We start from the raw sequence: 20,634 nt of genomic DNA, 5'->3' as shown, positions 1-20,634 counted from the left end.
GTTTAAAGTAACTGGCGAGACATTTGGGAAACTAGATAGTGAAGCATCCACTTTTAACCTGTCACATTTGAAATAAAGTTATCAGGGATAGCCGCGCGCGGTGGCTCACGCCTGTCATCCCAGCACTTTGGGAGGCCGAGGCGAGCGGATCCCGAGATCAAGAGATCTAGACCATCCTGGCTAACACGGTGAAACCCAGTCTCTACTAAAAATACAAAAAATTAGCCGGGCGTGGTGGCGGGTGCCTTTAGTCCCAGCTACTCGGGAGGCTGAGGCAGGAGAATGGCGTGAACCCGGGCGGAGCTTGCAGTGAGCTGAGATCCGGCCACTGCACTCCAGCCTGGGCGACAGAGCGAGACTCCGTCTCAAAAAGAAAAAAAAAAAAAAAGTAAACTTATCAGGGATAAAGAGAGAACCCTTTATAACAAAAAGGGGTCAATTCTCCAAGAAAACAACACCCCCCCCAAAAGAAAAGCCATAATCTATCACTATTTGATTAATAACTTTTCCCAAACCATCAGGAATTTTAGTCAAATTGGGTACCTATTTGGGTAATGTTTTTTTCCCAGCAAAGTTTATCATTAGCCAATATTACGTTTTTAGTTCAGATATGGAATAGGTATCTCAAATTTAATATGACTCCAGTTCCCAAACCTTGCCCCTTTGTTTCAGTTAAACATGATCCTGTTTGCTCAAACTTAATACAAACCTAGATGTCCCCATTTTTCTCTGATTTCTCTCTGTCATCCCTGGAATTTGAGACCAGCTTGGCCAACATAGTGAAACCCCGTCTCTACTAAAAATACAAAAATTAGTCAGGCGTGGTGGCCCATGCCTGTAATCCCAGCTACTTGGGAGGCTGAGACAGATAATTGCTTGAACCCAGGAGGGTGGAGGTTGCGGTGAGCTGAGATGGCGCCACTGCACTCTAGCCTGGGTGTGACCCACCGCGCTGGGCCTTATGATTCTATTTATATGAAATGTCCAGAGACGGAGTTTCGTCATTTTTACCAGGGTGGTCTCAAACTCCTGACCTCAGGTGATCCACCCGCCTTGGCCTCCCAAAGTGCTGGGATTACAGATGTGAGCCACCGCGCCCGAATTTTTTTTTTTTTTTAAGGAACAGGGTTCTCACTATTTTGCTCAGGCTGGCCTTGAACTCCTGGGCTGATGCAACCCTCCAGCCTCAGCCTTCCAAAGTGCTGGAATTATAGGCAGGAGCCACTGCCCAGCTTCCTAAGCATGTTTTCAGGGTTCATTCATGTTGTAGCATGTATCAGTACTTTTCTCCTTTTTATGACTGAATAAAAGTCCATTGTATGGACTTTTTATTTTGAGACGATCAAGCGATTCTTCTGCCTCAACCTCCAGAGTAGCTGGGATTACAGGCATGTGCCACCATGCCCAGCTAATTTTGTATTTTTAGTAGAGACGGGGTTTCTCCATGTTGGTCAGGCTGGTCTGGAACTCCTGACCTCAGGTGATCCGCCCGCCTTGGCCTCCCAAAGTGCTGGCATTACCAGGCATGAGCCACCACGCCTGGCCCTTTGCCCATATTAATTTTTTTATTTTTTCTTGCTCTGTCAGTTATCCAGGCTGGAGTGCAGTGGCATGATCTTGGCTCACTGCAACCTCTGCCTTCTGGATTCAAGCGATCCCGTGCTTCATCCTCCTCAATAGCTGGGATCACAGGAGCGTGCCACACCTGGCTAATTTTTGTGTGTGGTTTTTTTAGTAGAGTCAGGGTTTCGCCATGTTGGCCAGACTGGTCTCAAACTCCTGACCTCAGGTGATCCCCCCGCCTCAGCCTCCCAAAGTGCTGGGATTACAGGGGTAAGCCACCATGCTGTTGTTGGAGACGGAGTCTCATTCTGTCGCCCAGGCTAGAATGCAGTGGCATGATCTCGGCTCACTGCCATCTCTGCTTCCCAGGTTCAAACAATTCTCCAGCCTCAGCTTTCTGAGTAGCTGGGATTACAGGCAGGCGCCTGTTATTTTTTAATTTTTTAGTAGAGGTGGGAGTTTCACCATATTGGCCAGGCTTGTCTGGAACTCCTGGCCTCGTGATCTGCCCGCCTCGGCCTCCCAAAGTGCTGCGATTATAGCGGTGAGCCACTGCGCCCAGCCCTGATCCACAGTTTTAAGAATCTTAAATAGGATAAATTCAGATACCCATACCTAGGAACATCTTAGTTAATACAGATGGAACAAGGTTAGCCTGAAGGTAGTAACTGTTGAAGCTGTGTGATGGATTCACTCATGGAGTTCATTAGGCTGTTATCTAATTTTGTAAATGATTAAAGATTTGCATAATGAAGTTTTTCAAAAGAGTAAGGATGAAATAAAGATCCTTTTTTTCTGACAGAAACTGTCACCCCCAAAGCTGGCTGTAATTGAGTTATTGCTCTTCATTGGTCTCTGGGCCCTTTCACATGTCATCTTAGGGTCAGAGAACCACAGCTTCACACTTATCATTACAGGATGAAGGTACTGTTGCAGGACTACTTAGTACTGCTGCAGGACTACTTAATATCTTAAGTAAAGTACCAAAGGCCAGGGACTATACTCACAGAAGCATTTCCCTTCTGAGAAACAGTGATGGGACTGTAGCAAAGTGGTTGCAATCCACACCTCCAAAGAGTAACACTCAGGCAGGGTGCGGTGGCTCCCGCCTGTAATCCTAGCACTTTGGGAGGCCGAGGTGGGTGGATCACTTGAGGTCAGGAATTCGAGACCAGCCTGGAAAGCATGGCAAAACCCCATCTCTACTAAAAATACAAAAATTACTCGGGCTTGGTTGCGCATGTCTGTAGTTCCAGCTACTCAGGAGGCTGAGGCAGGAGAATTGCTTTGACCCAGGAGATGGAGGGTGCAGTGAGCTGAGATGTTGCCACTGCACTCCAGGCATGGGAGACAGAATGAGACTCTCTCAAAAAAAAAAAAAAGAGTAACAGAAGTCAGAATCTCTATTTGAACATTTTTAGGGGCAACTGACAGGTTAGTTCTGAAATTGAGGATTATTAAACCTAATAAACTCCTGGGTGAGATGGAAAGAACATCAAGGTTGAGCTCATAGCAAAGTCTGGGACCAAAAATGTTAGTATATACTGTCAACAAGGAAAGAAATGATAGCAGAGTTCTTTTATTCCAGAAATATTTTAATACAATCGTAGTACAGTTATGAAGTCACATTCAATCCACTGAATATATTCAGGGTATTAATAAAAATATTATACATCTTTATTCACTACCTTAATATAATTAAAGTATTTGGTTCTTATAGATGAGACTAATTACCATATTCATTCATATATGCACTGCTAGTCAAACAACATGGCAATAAATTTATAGATTATGATAGTGGTGGGGGTTCAGTCCTTTTTGATCTGAAGTCTAAGTTTCAAAAGTGAATGTTTTCTTTTTTAAATGCCACAATATTTGAATTCTAGAAATAGGCAACTAATTTAAGGCAAGATACTGAAACTTTTATACAACTTTAATTTGAAAAAAGAAATCAAAGATCATACATGCCTTAACATTTAGATACCTATAGATTCATATAAAGGCAGTAATAAAAATATCAGTGCAAGTTCTACATTGGGTTCCTCAGTAGAGAAAATAATAGGTTCTTTGAGTGAACCATTATCTTCAAATCCCAAAACACTGGCAAGAAGAAATAATTCTTCTGATGCAGGAAAACATGCAGCATAATTATTTTTAGTCAATAAAGGTGAGTATAAAATATTGTGATTATACGTAAAAATTAGTGTCTTGGTCAGTTTGTTAAACTTTTGTTTTTCAGATTTACTTTAATGTCAGCTTTTAAAAAATGCTTAAAAATCCAACTAATTTAAAATTGATTGATAGTAGTAGTGCAAAGAGGCTCCCCTCTTTTATTTTTTGGTATGGGCTGAAGATTAGCATTTCATAAAGAAATAAACTATATGTAAAATGTATGTGTGTTTGAATGAGTAAAGAAGGCACAAAATGAGTTAAATTAAGAGAAAACATTACCACTTATTCTGAACTCTTAACTGTACAGTATTATATATACTTTTAGATATGAATCCAGATTTCTTATAATGGAAGTGACAGGACATTTTTTAGCTGTATTATTTGTGCTAAAAGACACTGTCACAATAGACTGCAAAAAGGCAGTACATGTTGAGTCTAATTAACGATGACCTCTACCAAGACAGTTTTTGTTTGTTTTTAAATTACAGTGGCTAAGTGATAACTGGTGGAATGGAATTAAGTCTCAAAAGCTTAAGTGAAAATTACTAGCACATTTGCATTTGCAAAGGTACTTACACACTTTGAGGAAATGTTAATGATCTGTGAAAAAAGCAAATGGTGGTGCTTTGATCTGCATTTTAATTAACTTATTAAATAGACAACACATTTTAACATAAAAAAAAGACATTCGTATACCATACTCATGGGTTTAACTACATATGGACCATTAGTGTTAGGCACCAAAAATTTCAAGTTTTTCCCCCACCCCGTCCCACTGATATATTATCAACTTTTCTATTTCTTCCCTGTAGGTATCACCATTTACATTAAACATTTGTGCAGTTCATAAAAATTCTGTTCTGGGCAACTGAATTGGCGATTGTCCTTTTTCTCTTGGTATTCTTTATTGCATATTTTGTCAGTTTTCTCACAGCAACCTGACTGGTACAATTTCTATTACCATTTTTAAAGTATCTGAATTTCTACTCTAACCATGAGAGTTATTATTATATATATGTATATATCCAAATTAACAAAATTGTGTCTGAAATTAGTAACTAATAAAAATAAATCTTACTCTTTTTTCTTTTTTTTTTAAGACGGAGTTTCGCTCTTGTCACCCAGGCAGTGACTGAGTTCAAGCGATTTTCCTGCCTTAGCCCTCCGAGTAGCTGGGATTACAGTTGCCCGCCACCACCTACGCCTGGCTAATTTTTGTGTGGAGATGGGGTTTCGCCACGTTGGCCAGGCTGGTCTGAAACTCCTGACCTCAGGTGATCCGCCCACCTTGGCCTCCCAAAATGTTGGGATTACAGGCATGAGCCACCGCGCCCAGCCGAATCTTATTCTTACTGGTTACTGTAGAATAATTTCAATCCTGTCCCTTATGATTCTGAATCCTATTATATAAAGGAAAATAACTTTTCACGTGAATGTAAAATGTTTACACATGTAAGTAAGACAGTTTACAAGACAAACTGGTCTACGTAGACAAAGGTCTATATTAAAGTTCAATCTGGACCCTAGAATTCTTGTCATGGGCCTCTTGTGAAGAGTCTGCCCTACTCAGGAATGGGCACATGGGTTAACAATTTTCACTTATTTACTGAGGGAGTGGAGTATAGATGTAGGGAGGTGAAATTACCACTCCTGGGAATAAATGTAGGATTTTAATGGAATGATGGAATTTATTGTACAATCACATTGGTGAGTCTTATTCAGGTATTCGGCAACAAAACCGTAAATGAATTAACCATTTAAATAACTAATTCATACATCAGAAGTAAAGGATATTTTGTGGGAAAAACATTAGTACATGTACATAATTTCTTGTCTTTAGTAAGCGGAAAGTGAGTGAAACCTATGTAGTAATTATTTATCAAACCAGGAAAAAAATCAGAAATGAAGTGCCAGGGAAGCATATAAAGTTAAGGCACCATTATTTACAACATCAGTGATTGGCACTTATTCTGAAAAAGGCTTTAAAGACATGAATAAAAAGCAGTATTATGTTTTCCCTACTTCTATAAACTACTTAGTAGTTCTTAACATAGCTATCTATTATTTGTGCTTTGTTTTTCAGCTCCATGAATAGCAGCTGGATTTTATGGTAACATCCTGCATTTTTCCTTTACTTTGGTGTTTGTGAACATTACACAGTGGTAAAGGCTATAAAAGGTGCATAACAGGAAAACACATATGCTCTGTCTCCTTATAGAAACCAATGCAAAATAGGTGGCTGAACTGACACAGTACTGTCTCAAAGTCTTTTTCAGGGATTAGTATATATTAAGTTTAGGGTTTGTAGCATTCTGTATAATGACTTTAAAACAGCAATGGCTTCCAAAAATTCAAAAAGGTTAGTTATGTGACTGTTGGTCCAACAGATGTGTTGAAATGCAGCAAGTATATTTAATTTTATAAGTTCTGTCCAAGTATAAAAATACTGTACAAAATTAACAAGTGTGTGTGTGTCTGTGTGTGTGTGTGCATGTATGCATGCACGTTTATAACTGTTCTTGCTTCCAAAGCTCAGCCATTCACTAGTTTACAAGTATGTTGCTGCAGTCAGCTGATACCATTTAACCGTCTCTTTGCTCAAGTTGAAATCTTTCAAAGGCAGGGTTACTCCACCCAAGAAAAAATTTTCCCGCAGAGATTCTGCACTGAGTACACTTAGTTGAAGTTCTCGCTGTCTTAGGGTTTCTTTGCTATATCCACTGTATACAAGCTACAACAAAGGAAAAAAGAAACAGTAAATCACAAATTAAAGTTTGTTTGGTTTCTTGGAACATTTCAAGTGAAAACATGTGACAATATTAGCCAAAGAGTGACCATAATTTTGTAGAGATGGAATTTCATCATGTTGCCCAGGCTGGTCTCAAACTCCTAAGCTCAAGTGATGCACCCACCTCGGCCTCCTAAACTGCTAGAATTACAGGCAGGAGCCACTGCGCCTGGCCTTAAAATGTTTTAAAATTTAAAATCTCAAAACAATGGACACAGAGAGGGGAACAACACACACTGGGGCCTGTTGGGGGATGGGATGGGGGGAAGGAAAGCATTAGGAAAAATAGCTAATGCATGCTGGGCTTAGTACCTAGGTGATGGGTTGACAGGTGTGCAAACCACGATGGTACATTTAACTATGTAACAAACTTGCATATCCTGCTCATGTACCTCAGAACTTAAAAATTAAAATTAAAAAAAAACTCAATAAACCAAGGTAACTTCTAGAAATGATTTTAACTTACCATTTCATTGAATGTCGGATTCCTCGTTTTTCGTGAAATTTTGGTTTTACGTTTGGATGTTTTGTGGTTATCTGGAAGTAGGTATGTTTTGACATATGGATTTGGGTCAGCTCCATCTTCAGTAACCTAAAAAGAAAAACAGTCCCTTAATAGTAATGCTTCCTACCAAGGTAAGGGTTTCCTCTATAACCATCATTCTTTGTAATCACTCACAAGATCTTTGATGTGCATCACCATGATGAAAAGAGTACCATTTCGGTAAGAGATGGATAATTTCACAGCTCCTCCTATTTGGCCTGGAGTAGGACTGAAGGAACCTGCATCTGAAAATACAAATATTTTCATCTTTATTTATTTGTTGTAGTGGTTCAAACTGCAATAAAAGGATTTTTGCTGTATTTTCAAGACTGTCACATGTGGGGCGGATAGAAGGGAGGGGAAAAAGGAGTAAACAACCTGGTAGGTCATTGATTTATACTTCTTTAGTAATCACATCTATTAGGAAAGTTATATTTATTCAGAAATAGACTGGCTTAGAAAGAATACTCTCCTCCCATTCTCAGACTACAGCTAGTAAGCCTGCTGTCATTCTACCACATTCATTGAGCAGTTACAGACTTGCAGATCATGAGTTACCAATAAAGAGAAAAAAAATAATCTCACCTGCAGACCTAGCTATTCCTTCAGCTTTCTCATCACGAAGTAAGGGGTGGAAGAAAGTACAAACAAGATCACACTAAGAATAAAGAGAAAACAATTCATTAGTTTAAATATTATGTAACACAAAAGGTATAAGATGTTATTACTTCTCATTTAGTAAGGTTACCTCTGCTACATCCGTTGAAGCATTCATCAAACTCTGTAAGTAACTGTTTAACTCAATTTTCCTTTTGGCTGCTACATCTTTTATGTGTGTTCTTCCTAGAACCATCCTATTAGGAAAGCTACAAAAGAACAACAAAAACAAGTGGGATTTGAATAAGTACAATATTTCTTTAGAAATACACTTTTTTTATATATACTTAAAGACAAAGTAGTCTTAATCCATTACAAAGTAATATTTTGTGGCCGGGCGTGGTGACTCACGGCGTTTGGGAGGCCAAGGCAGGTGGATCACTTGAGGTCAGGAGTGTAAAACCAGGTTGGCCAACATGATGAAACCCTATCTCTACTAAAAATACAAAAATTAGCGTGCTGATGCCTATAATCAGATGCCAATAATCCCAGCTACTCGGGAGGCTGAGGCAGAAGAATCACTTGAACCTGGGAAGTGGAAGTTGCAGTGAGCCGAGATTGCTTACACTCCAGCCTGGGTGACAGAGCAAGACTCCATCTTAAAATAAAATAAAATAAGTAATTTTTTGTGATTTCTCCTCAAAGTATTGGAGATGACATAGTTTAGTTACCCATTATCCTTTGATGAGCATTGGTTGAAAAGGTATGTGTTGATTTCCTATACTTATTATTATTAGCTTGGTGCAAAAGTAACTGTGGTTTTTGACATTAAAAGTAATGGCAAAAAACGCAATTACTTTTGCACCTATCTAATACTTATTTTCTACTATTTCTTCTCAAGTTGTAATCACTCAAATATTTTATCCAGATCTGATCCCTTAAAAAAAAAAATCACTACTCAATCAGCCATAACTATTATATATACACCAGTAAAATCCACAAATAATAACATAAGGCCTAAGTAAGGTGCTGAAAGGATAATCTTAATTCCACTTATTTTGGTAGCAGTGGAAAAATGAAACTGTACATGGAAACAAACTCTTAATACCCACTTCACCTCCTCCTTACTTTTGAAATCTAGTCTGAAGAAAATATGAACAACTCGACACAGGAAATCTACTGGTCATTGAGCTACATTAAAACTGAAGACTCCCAAAGGGTATCTGATACAAAACTAAGATTTTGATTGACAGTCTTGATGGTGTTTGCTTCAGTTACTTATTTTTTTTGAGATGGAGTCTCACTCTGTTGCCCAGGCTGGAGTGCAGTGGCAAGATCTCAGCTCACTGCAAGCTCCACCTCCTGGGTTCACGTCATTCTCCTGCCTCAGTCTCCTGAGTAGCTGGCATTACAGGCGCCTGCCACCACGCCCGGCTAATTTTTTGTATTTTTTAGGAGAGACGGTGTTCATCATGTTAGCCAGAATGGTCTTGATCTCCTGACCTCGTGATCTGCCCACCTCGGCCTCCCAAAATGCTGGGATTACAGGCTTGAGCCACTGCACACGGCCATGCTTCAGTTTTTTTTATCAGAGGAGCTCAGTATGGCCCATGATAGATTATTTCTGCACTGATTTAGCATATGACTTTTTTTTTTCTTTTTTTTGAGACAGGGTCTCACTCTGTTGCCCAGGCTGTAGTGCAGTGATGTGATCTTGGCTCACTGCAACCTCAACATCCTGGTATCTATCAATCCTCTCACTTCAGCCTCCCGAGTAGCTGGGACTTCAGACATGTACCACCAGCCCAGCTAATTTTTGTGTTTTTTATAGAGATGGGGTTTCGCCATGGTGCCCAGGCCAGTCTTGAACTCCTGGACTCAAGCTATCTCCCCACCTCTAACTCCCAAAGTGCTGGGATTATAAGTGTGTGAGCCACTATGCGTGGCCGCATATGACTTTTTTCAAAACCAAGATACCAAATTACTATCTTGTGTTGCTTACTATGGTAGAGACAGCAAAGTTAAAGCTCAACAAAAGTTAGAAGTCTAGAAAATCTCGTATTTTAACATCCTGATCATTTATTCATTCAACAAAAACTTATAGTTCCTTGTTTATGTCTACTTTTGTATTAGGTCCTTGTGATACAAAGGAAAATAAGCCACACATGGCTGATAATATCTTACTAAGTGTTAACACAAAGCTTTCCACCTACATTTGATAACAAGTTGTTTCCTACAAAAAGGATTAATGTACAAGGATGGATACATACCCTGGTAACTTCCAAAGTGGAAAAATAATACTGAGCTTATTGTGAAGTTCCTGAAATTCGTCAAATGTTCGGAAGACAAATGATGGTTCAATCTGCCCTTCCCTCAAAATTCGGACTACATAAATCTGAAAAGAAATCACACCATAAACACATAAAATTTATATTTAAAACCTTTCTAGGCCGGGCACGGTGGCTCATGCCTGTAATCCCAGCACTTTGGGAGGCCAAGGTGGGTGGATCAGCTGAGGTCAGGAGTTTGAGACCAGCCTGGCCAACATAGTAAAAGCACGCATGTCTCTACTAAAAATACAAAAATTAGCTGGGCATGGTGGTGCGTGCCTGTAATCCCAGCTACTTGGGAGGCTGAGGCAGGCAAATCGCTTGAACCTAGGAGGGAGAGGTTGCAGTGAACCGAGATGGCACCACTGTACTCTAGCCTGAGCAACAGAGCGAGACTCCGTGTCAAAAAAACAAACAAAAAAAAAACTTCTTTCCTATATTGATCTTAGCTAAAAGACCAAGAAGCAATAAAACCTCCTTTCCTGACAGAAAAGAAATTTATAGCTTAATTTTTCTATGTAGTTCAAGTACTTTTATCTTGGTAATATATATGTCAACAATAGGAAAAAGCAAATACAAGTCATTGTATTTATAGCACATCTAACTACATTTTAAGAGTGATCATAACCATCCTAAGATATATAAACTAGAACTTAAAAGTGTAAGCTAGGCACAGTTGCTCATGCCTATAATCCTAGCACTTTGAGGGGCCAAGGTGAGAGGATCACTTCAGCCCTGGAGTTAGAGACCAGCCTGTGCAACATAGTAAGGTTCTGTTTCTATAAAAAAATATAAAAATTAGCCAGCTGTGGTGGCACATGCCTGTAGCCCCAGCTACTTGTATAGCTAACGTGGGAGGATCAACTCAGCCCAGGTGTCAAGGCTACAGTGAGCCAAGCCAGCCAAATGAGCCAAGATTGCATCACTGCACTCCAGCAAGGGTAACGGATCGAGACCGTTTCTCAAAAAGTAAAAATAAAAATAGTCCAGGTGGCCAGGCACAGTAGTTCATGCCTGTAATCCCAGCACTCTGGGAGGCCGAGGCGGGTGGATCATGAGATCAGGAGATTGAGACCATCCTGGCTAACATGGTGAAACCCCGTTCCTACTGAAAAAAAAAAAAAAAAAAAAAAGTCGGGGCGTGGTGAGGGGCGCCTGTAGTCCCAGCTACTTGGGAGGCTGAGGCAGGAGAATAGCGTGAACCCGGGAGGCAGAGCTTGCAGTCAGCTGAGATCGCACCTCTGCACTCAAGCCTGGGCGACAGAGTAAGACTCCGTTGCAAAAATAAATAAATAAATAAATAATAAATAAATAAAATAGTCCAGGCATGGTGGCTCACGCCTGTAATCTCAGAACTTTGGGAGGCTGAAATGAGTGGATCACTTAGGGCCAGGAATTCACCTGGCCATGTGCCTGGGCAACATGGCGAAACCCCACCTCTACTAAAAATACAAAAATTAGCTGGGCAGCCTGTAGTCCCAGCTAGCTACTCAGGAGCTGAGGCATGAGAATTGCTTGAACCTGGGAGGCACCGGTTTCAGGAGCCGAGATCGTGCCATTGCACGCCAGCCTGGGCAACAGAGTGAGACTCTGTCTCAAAATAAAATAAAATATAAATAAATAGTTTTTAAAAAAGGCAAAAGGTTTACGGGGCGCGGGGGGAGCGGTGGTGAAGGAAAACTTATTTTGCTGGCTATTTAAACTTTTTTTTTTTTGATACAGCGTCTTGCTCTGTTACCCAGGCTGGAGTACAATGGCATAATATTGGCTCACTGCAACCTCTATCTCCCGGGTTCAAGCGATTCTCCTGCCTCAGCCTCCCAAGTAGCTGGGACTACAGGCACATGCCACCACACCCAGCTAATTTTCATATTTTTAGTAGAGATGGGGTTTCACCATGTTGGCCAGGCTGCTCTCGAACTCCTTACCTAAGGTATTCACCTGCCTTGGGCTCCTAAAGTGCTGGGATTATAGGCGTGAGCCATTGCACCCGGACTTTTATAAAGTTATAGTACTTTAAAGAATATAATACTGGTGCCAAGTAGGATCTATCTATAGAAGGCCAGAAACAAATTTGGAGATACATATATATAAACTTAAAGGTAGTAGTATATATTGGGGAGAGAATGGATTATGCAATAAAATGGTGTTAAGATAACTTAATAAACATACAAAAAGATACTAAAATTTATTAACAGAATAGATGAAAATTAAAACAGTAAAATAGCTTTTTAAGATTATCAATTTGCCAAAAATTTTAAAACTGGCAGTTCTGGAAAGTATTATCTAACAAAAAAGTTAGCACAAGGGTGAAAAGTAACAAAAAAGATAACGCTTATAGTCTCGAAGGGGAAAAAGCACGCTGAAGTTCCTGTTTCTGTTCAAAGACAACGTGTGTGTGTGTTTTGTATCAGAGACTGGCATAGGAACTTTGACTTTTTACTTTGTATACTTCTGTATTGATTGAATTTGTACAACAAGCACACTTTACCTTTGAAATGTAAAAAAAACTGAAGAATGAACAAAAAAACCAAATAAATAAAAATTAAAAAATTGAAGAATGAGAAAAAGCAGAATTGCATCATTCTTATAGCCTTGTCTCTAAAAGACAGAATATCACTCCATCCTTATTGTTTGAAGTAAATATAGCAAGAATTAAATACAAAAAAGTTAGGGATGCTTCAAGTACATTTACTTATTTATGGACCATTCATGGAAGAAAGCAGCATGAATAGAACAAATGCTTGGAACTTTAGCAGAGTCAGCAAAGGAAGCAGAAAGGACAACAATAATACATGCATGATTGTTTATAAATATTGAAATCAAACTTACATAATGTTTATCTGGGTTGTATTTCTTATGATATGTGAAAACAGAGACTTCCTTGATTCGACCATCTTGTCTAAAGGAGTATGTTTTAGGTGAAAATGAAAGGATGGGCTCATCATTAGAAGGAAGACCAGAAAAACGAAGCTGAGCAAGGTTATGAATGAAGAAGTTAAACTTTGTGGCAATGCTTCCCAAACTTGATTCAATAAGCCTACAAAGTAATCAGAAAATTTGTTAACAGTAAATGAGAACACATGGTAAATTCTTTCAACGTAATAAATGACAAAAACCACTTTCGTTTCTTTAAAAATATTAAGCAGATTGTCACTTTGCCAAGGATTCCCTTTGTTCTATAGGCCAAAGATTTGTTAAAATACATCTCACCCCAACAAAATAATTTAGCCCAAGAAAGAATTCATGCTTGGTTTTCTTGAACCCTGTAGGATCCCCAAGACTAATTAAAGAGCTATTATTGATAGATGACGATTAGTATAATGCTAAAAATATGTCTTTATTAATTTATTCCCTTTTAATAAAGGAGAAAGATGACAAACAGGTGGGAAAGAAAGTAATCCAAGGACCGGGAACGGTGGCTCACGCCTATAATCCCAGTACTTTGGGAGGCCAAGGGGAGTGGATCACTTGAGGCCAGAAGTTCGCGACCAGCCTGGCCAACATGGCAAAACCCTGTCTCTACTAAAAATAGAAAAATTAGCCAGGTGTGGTGGTGCGCGCCTATAATCACAGCTACTCGAGAGGCTGAGGCAGGAGAATTGCTTGAACCCAAGAGGCAAGAGGTTGCAGTGGGCTAAGATTGCGCCACTGTACTCCAGACTGGGTGGTGGAATGAGATTGACTCCAAAAAAAAAAAACCCACAAAAACAAAGTAATCCAAATTTTAAAAATCCTCTCCTATCGAACAGTAGAATTGTAGAATTCCATGTCAGACTCCTTCAGGTAATCATATTTTCATTCAGTTGGAAAAAGAAGTTTTGACAGGATGGAGAGTTTGGAAAGTAGGTCTGGAAAGAACATTTTAGGCAAGCAAAGGAAACAAGTCTCAAAAACAAGGTTAAGGAAGCTAGAAAGAAGAAGGATATTCAAAAAGAGAAGTGAGAGAATCTCAAACACCGGCTTTTACCCCACTATGGACTGAATGTTTGTGTTCCCTCAAATTCATATATTGAAGCCCCAACCAACACTGCAACTGTATTTAGAGATAGGGCCTTTATGGAAGTAATTAAGGTTAAATGAGGTCATAAACAGTAGAGCCCTAATCCAATAGGAGTGTCCTTCTAAGAAAGGATGAGAGAGCTAGCTCTCCCTACCATGTGAGGACACATTGCGAAGGTGGCCATCTGCAATCTGGCAAGGAAGCCCTCAACAGTAATGTAATCAGCTGGCACCTTGATTTTGGACCTCCTAGACTCCAGAACTGTAAGAAAATAAATATCTGTTGTTTAAGCCACCAGTCTATAGTATTTTGTTATGGAAGTCTAAGCAGGCAGGCGAATACACGCCTGCTTTGTAGTTTTGCCCAGGGGAGCCAATGAATCTCTTTTTAAAAACAAAGCAAAAGAAAACCCATCAATACCTAAATTGTCAGGATTAGTTTAGAAGGCTATACAAAAATCAGCTTCCTTCAATTCATTTCAGCCCAGACTCTTGAGACTAGGGAAGTCCAGTCAGTGTTTTATACCTCTTCTCCACTGAGAGGAAGAAGGCAAGAGAAAAAGGAGAGAAAAGAACATGAGCTCAGGTACCCCTCCTTGCTAAGGTATTGTGATGATGTGGCAGCAGTAGTCAGTAACCAGCCTGATCACCAGACCTTTAGAACATATTTGTCAAGAAGATCTGTTTTTGTTTTTGTTTTTGTTTTGAGACAGAGTTTCGCTTTTGTTGCCCAGGCTAGAGTGCAATGGCGCAATCTCAGCTCACCACAACCTCCATCTCCCAGGTTCAAGCGATTCTCCTGCCTCAGTCTCCTGAGTAGCTGGGATTACAGGCATGCAACACTATGCCCAGCTAATTTTGTATTTTTAGTACAGACTAGATTTCTCCATGTTGGTCAGGATGGTCCTGAACTCCCGACCTCAGGTGATCAGCCCGCTTAGACCTCCCAAAGTGCTGGGATTACAGGCATGAGCCACTGCGCCTGGCCGGAAGATCTGTTTTTAAAGCAATAACAAATTCAAATACCAGTCATTGGTATATGTGTTTCAAGTACTATGCCATATAATAGTTTACTTGGAGCAGTGACCAAGGTTTGCTGGATTAAAAACACCAAAGGTCTCCATGGAAATTGTTAAGACAAAATCCTGAAAAATAGATTAGTACAGATAACATTTTAGAAACAGACTTTAATTAGCTGGGCTTAGTGGTATGTGCCTGTAGTCCCAAGTACTCAGGAGGCTGAGGCAGGAGAATTGCTTGAACCCAGGAGGCAGGGGTTGCAGTGAACTGAGATTGCGCCACTGCACTCTAGCCTGGATGAAACAGCAAGACTCAGTCTCAAAATAAAAAATTAAAAAAGATGGTATATGGCACTGTAGAAAAATGTTTTTATCATTAAAATTACATATTAAATAAACCTTGAGATATTTTGAGACAAATAAGTATATTTTTAAAAATATTATTGCAAATCCTTTGCATTTATTAGCAAATAAACTTTTGACAGCCTACTATGTGCAATTACGGTGAATCAGAATTTGTTCCTATAAATCAGAATTTTGATAAATAGCATTTGTTTAAACTAAGGTAAAACAAATCAAAGCAAAATTTTATGTTCCTTCTGCAATACACTTAAATATGCTTTACCTAGTAAAGAAAATTGTAGCTTCTGCATCTGTAGTTTGGGGTTGAAGTGCATCTCTAACATATTTCAAATCCTGAATACTTGTAAGTTCTGGTAACCCTGAAGGAATCATCTGTAGAAGAAAACAAAAAGTTCTGTGAGTTAAATTTTTTTAAAAATGTGTTCCTCACTCCTTCCTGTGGGCTGCTCAAGTAATCAGAACTGAAGCAAACAAAAACAATCAGTCTTGAGGGGTTCATTAGTGTATTGGGGACCTAGGTGATTATCTTACAAATAAGGAAATGGATGCCAAGGAAGTCAAGCAATTTGTTGGTGCACACACCCAGTTTATAGAATTAAACCTGTGAGATCCAGATCTTTTGTCTAGGCTCTTTCTTTGGGGAAGAGGGGAGGAAGGGAGCAGGGTCTCACTCTGTCGCCCAGACTAGAGTGCAGTGATGCGATCTTGGCTCACTGCATCCACTGCCTCCCAGGTTTAAGCAATTCTCATGCCTCAGCCTCCTGAGTAGCTGGATCACAGGTATGCACCACCATGCCCGGCAAACTTTTTTTTTTTTTTTTTGTATTTTTGATAGAGATGGGGTTTTGCCATGTTGGCCAAGCTGGTCTCGAACTCCTGACCTCAAGCAATCCACCTGCCTTAGCCTCCCAAAGTGCTGGGATTACAGGCATGAGCCACTACGCCCGGCCTAGGCCGCTGTTTTTACTTTTATAGATTTAGGGCATACAAGTACAATTTTGGTACATATATGTATCACATAGTGGTAAAGTCTGGGCTTTTAGTGCATCACTTGAATAGTATACATTGTACCCACTAAGTAACTTCTCATCTCCCATCCGCCATCCCCCTTCCTATCCTCCCAAGTCTCCAAGTGTCTATTATTCTACTCTTTATGTCCATGTATACATATCATTTAACTTCCACTTATAAGTGACAACACACAATATTTAACTTTCTGAGTTATTTCACTTAAGATAATTGTAGCCTTCTGTTTATTACTGTATCAATTTAGTCACAATAATCATAGTGGGTTTGTGTTTTTTACTTTTTACTTAACTATAATATATACTGAGGAAAGTACAGAAATCTTCATCGTACAGCTGAGTGAATGTTCACAATTCATACCCATATTAATACACAAAACATTCATTAGCATCTCAGATGCCTGTCTTGGGGTCCAGTTACTAATACTTCCCATCCCAAGGGGAGCCACTCTACTGACTTATTTTTTGTATTTTATACAAACGGAGTCAGACAGTAGGTCCTCTTGTGTCTGGCTTATTTCATATGGCAGTAAGTTTAAAATATTTGAGCAATAATGTATCTGACATTTGTGACTACAGCAAATTTTATTCCAAAATCACAAAATAATCTTTTTTAGGTATTGAAACATAGATGCATTAATATAAAACTAATTAAGTGCTTATAAAGAATAGTTACCAGTGAAAGGAGGTTAAGAAAAAGGTTTGTCTGCTTTCTTATCAAGTTGTAGGCCTGACAGCAGAGGTCCACAAACAACTGAAAACGAATGGTGGGCTTTTCACCCCCATTAATGACATATGCCATATCAGAGGTCAGCACAAAAGGAGCCCGATCCCTATTTAAAATGAAAGTACATATAAAATATTATTTACAGCAGATACTCCAATAGTGCTATTACATGATTATTAAACTAAGCTATCTGAGGTACAGCCACTTCTAACTAGGAAACTTAATACCACACTTTTGAATTTCTATAATTCTTTAAAATAACATTTTCAAGAAAGCTATCACATAATAATCTCATTATTTAGAGAGAACTTATGTACGAAATTTCCTTATATATGAAAATAAGGTGATATTTATAAATCCACATACCCAAAGAGAGAACAAACAGTAGTTACAAACATAGAAAACTACTTACTGCTGTTATATACACACGAAACCATTTCTTTCTAAGAGTTACTGCTAACTAGATAAAAAATATATATATGTACCTTAATTCATTTCAACAAAGTTTAGCTGGGCGTGGTGGCTCAGGCCTGTAATCTCAGCACTTTAGGAGGCTGAGGCGGGTGGATCACGAGGTCAGGAGATCGAGACCATCCTGGCTAACACAGTGAAACCCCATCTCTACTAAAAATACAAAAAAAGTAGCCGGGCATGGTGGTGGGCGCCTGTAGTCCCAGCTACTCCTGCAGGCAGAAGAATGGCGTGAACCCGGGAGGCGGAGCTTGCAGTGAGCCGAGATCGCGCCATTGCACTCCAGCCTGGGCAACAGAGCAAGACTCCTTCTCGAAAAAAACCAAAAAAACAAACAACAACAACGACGAAAAAAAAAAACAACAAAGTTTATACACACTTACACACATTCTTGTCTACCAGGTAAGGTCACATCTTTGGGCCTTTTTCATCCCCAGTTATGTTCAAATGGAGCCACAAGGCAAAACACAGAAGGCAAAAGGCAAAGCTTGAGACAAACATTAATTTGTGAAACAAGAAGTGTCTCATTTCTTTGGCAACAGCAATAAAAACATTATACCTTTTGAAGCTGCCAAACATCTGTGCATGTCCCAAAAACTTTCCAAAGTCAATGTGAAACATGTGTCCTGTGCTTCGAAGCATTATATTGTCATTGTGTCGATCACAGATGCCTAAAACATAGGTGGCTACACAGCATCCAGCACAGGAATAGATAAAGTTCTCTGAAGCCTATAAAAAACATATACAATTATTTTAGAAAATGAATTATTTTTGAAGGAGGCAGAATTTATAAGTATTAAAGTAATTTATCACTCTTTAAAAACACTATTGTAATCCACTCTCTCAATAGCATACAAATTGGGATACAGTAATAAAAGTCAATCTTTTCATATTTCAAAAACAAAAACACTCTTCTAAGGCTGGTTACTGCCCCTTCTCTAGCTTTTCTCTTTTAAAAGTCTGGGATCCCTACCAGTCCCTACTTAGGTACATGCTGCCTTCGAACAGCTTTTAAGCATCATGTTTGTGGAATCCTGCACCTCACTGACTCTGCTGCTTAGAATCGGGGAGGTGCAGGATTCCACAAACATGATGGATAGAAGATTTTTGCTTTTTTTCCTCTGCCTGCAGGGAAGACATGTGTAAGGAAAATCAGCTTATATCTGAAAACATACAAGAATACAAGTAATGTGTTTGTTTCCCATGTGGTGATTCCCTGTGTGTCATCTTAAGTACTCCCTCTCCTGGGGATTATTAAAATTACTAATATAATATCACATAGAAGAATACAGCAAGACACACATACAATGAGCTTTTTCTTTAATATAAAGAATGTGTATTTAGTTTAGTTATACAAAATAATGTATTTCTGAGTGGTACATTCATTTGGCCTGACTTGCCCATGTAGTTAATTTCCCAGAAATCATTACCAATGATGATTAACAGCAAATGTTTACACAGCATTTAGCACAAACCAGGCACTTCTCTGTGTGTATGTGTATATATGTATGTGTGTGTATATACATTAACATATTTAGAAGAATCTCACATCAATCAATGACTTCGGTACTATCATCATAACCATTGTACAGATGGAAAACTGAAACAGAGAGGTTGTTTGCCCAAGATTATTAAGTAGCAGAGTGAGGATTCAAATTCAGGCAATATGACTTCACTAAGTTATATTCCCTCTTACTAATTAAATCACATTAAAAAGCCAAATTCATAAAAGATGCTTAATGTATGCTACTTGGCAATTATTTCCTTACCAGGAATCACAAAAGGGCCAACATTACTAAAACAAGTACTGGCTTCTGCTGCACTGCTTTTTTTCCCCAGACCACAAAGAAGTATGAAAAGGGAGTGATCTCACAGTTTAAAAGATCTAACAAAGGTCAAAATTCCCCTGCATTAGCTTTGTAGGTCAACAGATGGCACGTGTATGTCTATAAAGGTGATCCATTAATGAAACATAAAATAGGCAGCTCCATGACATTAAAACAGGAGTCTTCCTACATCATCACTCAGTTTTCTTGGGTCTTCCTTAGGCCAAGTTAGGATCATTAGAGGGCTTATGTCCTGAAAAATTGCCCTTTCCTCATATGTAACGCTAAATAATAGCAAAACAGAAAATTGATGTTTCCAATAATAAGAGCTATCAATTATACAACTTTCATTATGCAGTACTTCATATACATTGTCATTTAATTTTCACAAAAATCTCAATGCTTATGTTTACAGCCATAGTATATGCTATAATACCATAATATATACAATACTTTATAGCAGAGGTCACTGAGTCACAAAGATGGTAAAAAATTTGCATAGGTTGGGTGCAGTGGCTCACGCCTGTAATCCCAGCACTTTGGGAGACGAGGCAGGCGGATCACGAAGTCTGGAGATTGAGACCATCCTGGCTAACACAGTGAAACCTCGTCTCTACTAAAAATACAAAAAATTGGCTGGGCGTGGTGGCGGGTGCCTGTAGTCCCAGCTACTTGGGAGGCTGAGGCAGGAGAATGGTGTGAACCCGGAAGGCGGAGCTTGCAGTGAGCTGAGATCGCGCCACTGCACTCCAGCCTGGGCGACAAAGTGAGACTCCATCTCAAAAAAATAAATAAATAAATAAATAATACTAATAACAATTTGCATAAGGCCCTGCTGCTGCTGAGTGACTTGGGATCTGAAGTCCAACCCAGAGAGTTTGGCCCCTAATTTATGTTCTTAAATATCACATGATGCAGCCCGTTTTACTCATTTCCCTAACTTCTTCCAAGATCTTTGGGAAATATAACATTCTGGGTTAGAAAAATCCCTGTTTTGCTAGCCTCTAAGTATGTGTTTAGAATTTTTTGGGGGCGTAATTTAGCATTGGTTTCACTCAGATTTCTGCCCTTAAATGCATTCTGTTTTATATTCTTTCCTATACTTAGAAAAAGACACTCTTTTCCTGACTTAATGATTATTTAGTCACCAGAGCTGGAAAATGAAAGCACTTAAAACCTTTGTAATACTTTTTTTTTTTTTTTTTGA

The 20,634-nt window shown here is 39.1% G+C and overlaps 1 protein-coding gene across 2 annotated transcripts in view; it reads right to left on the bottom strand.

The window, feature by feature from the left end:
- Positions 1–4,867: 4,867 nt before the first annotated feature.
- The window catches only part of PIK3C2A (phosphatidylinositol-4-phosphate 3-kinase, catalytic subunit type 2 alpha), a 129,732-nt gene continuing 113,965 nt past the window's right edge, over positions 4,868–20,634 (bottom strand). For both annotated transcript variants that reach the window (XM_011992953.1, XM_011992954.1), the window contains 10 exons: positions 18,161–18,330; positions 17,080–17,236; positions 15,641–15,750; positions 12,827–13,034; positions 9,935–10,059; positions 7,816–7,933; positions 7,653–7,725; positions 7,203–7,312; positions 6,990–7,115; positions 4,868–6,466 (listed from right to left, as the gene is read on the bottom strand). In XM_011992953.1, the coding sequence (XP_011848343.1) occupies positions 6,284–6,466; positions 6,990–7,115; positions 7,203–7,312; positions 7,653–7,725; positions 7,816–7,933; positions 9,935–10,059; positions 12,827–13,034; positions 15,641–15,750; positions 17,080–17,236; positions 18,161–18,330 (1,380 nt within the window). In that variant the 3' untranslated portion in view covers positions 4,868–6,283. The remainder of the gene's footprint in view (positions 6,467–6,989; positions 7,116–7,202; positions 7,313–7,652; positions 7,726–7,815; positions 7,934–9,934; positions 10,060–12,826; positions 13,035–15,640; positions 15,751–17,079; positions 17,237–18,160; positions 18,331–20,634) is intronic.

This window comes from Mandrillus leucophaeus, unplaced genomic scaffold, assembly GCF_000951045.1.
Source record: "Mandrillus leucophaeus isolate KB7577 unplaced genomic scaffold, Mleu.le_1.0 Scaffold420, whole genome shotgun sequence".
Lineage (NCBI taxonomy): Eukaryota > Metazoa > Chordata > Mammalia > Primates > Cercopithecidae > Mandrillus > Mandrillus leucophaeus.
Note: the sequence above shows the minus strand (reverse complement) of the source record. Positions and strands in the feature narration are given on the sequence as shown.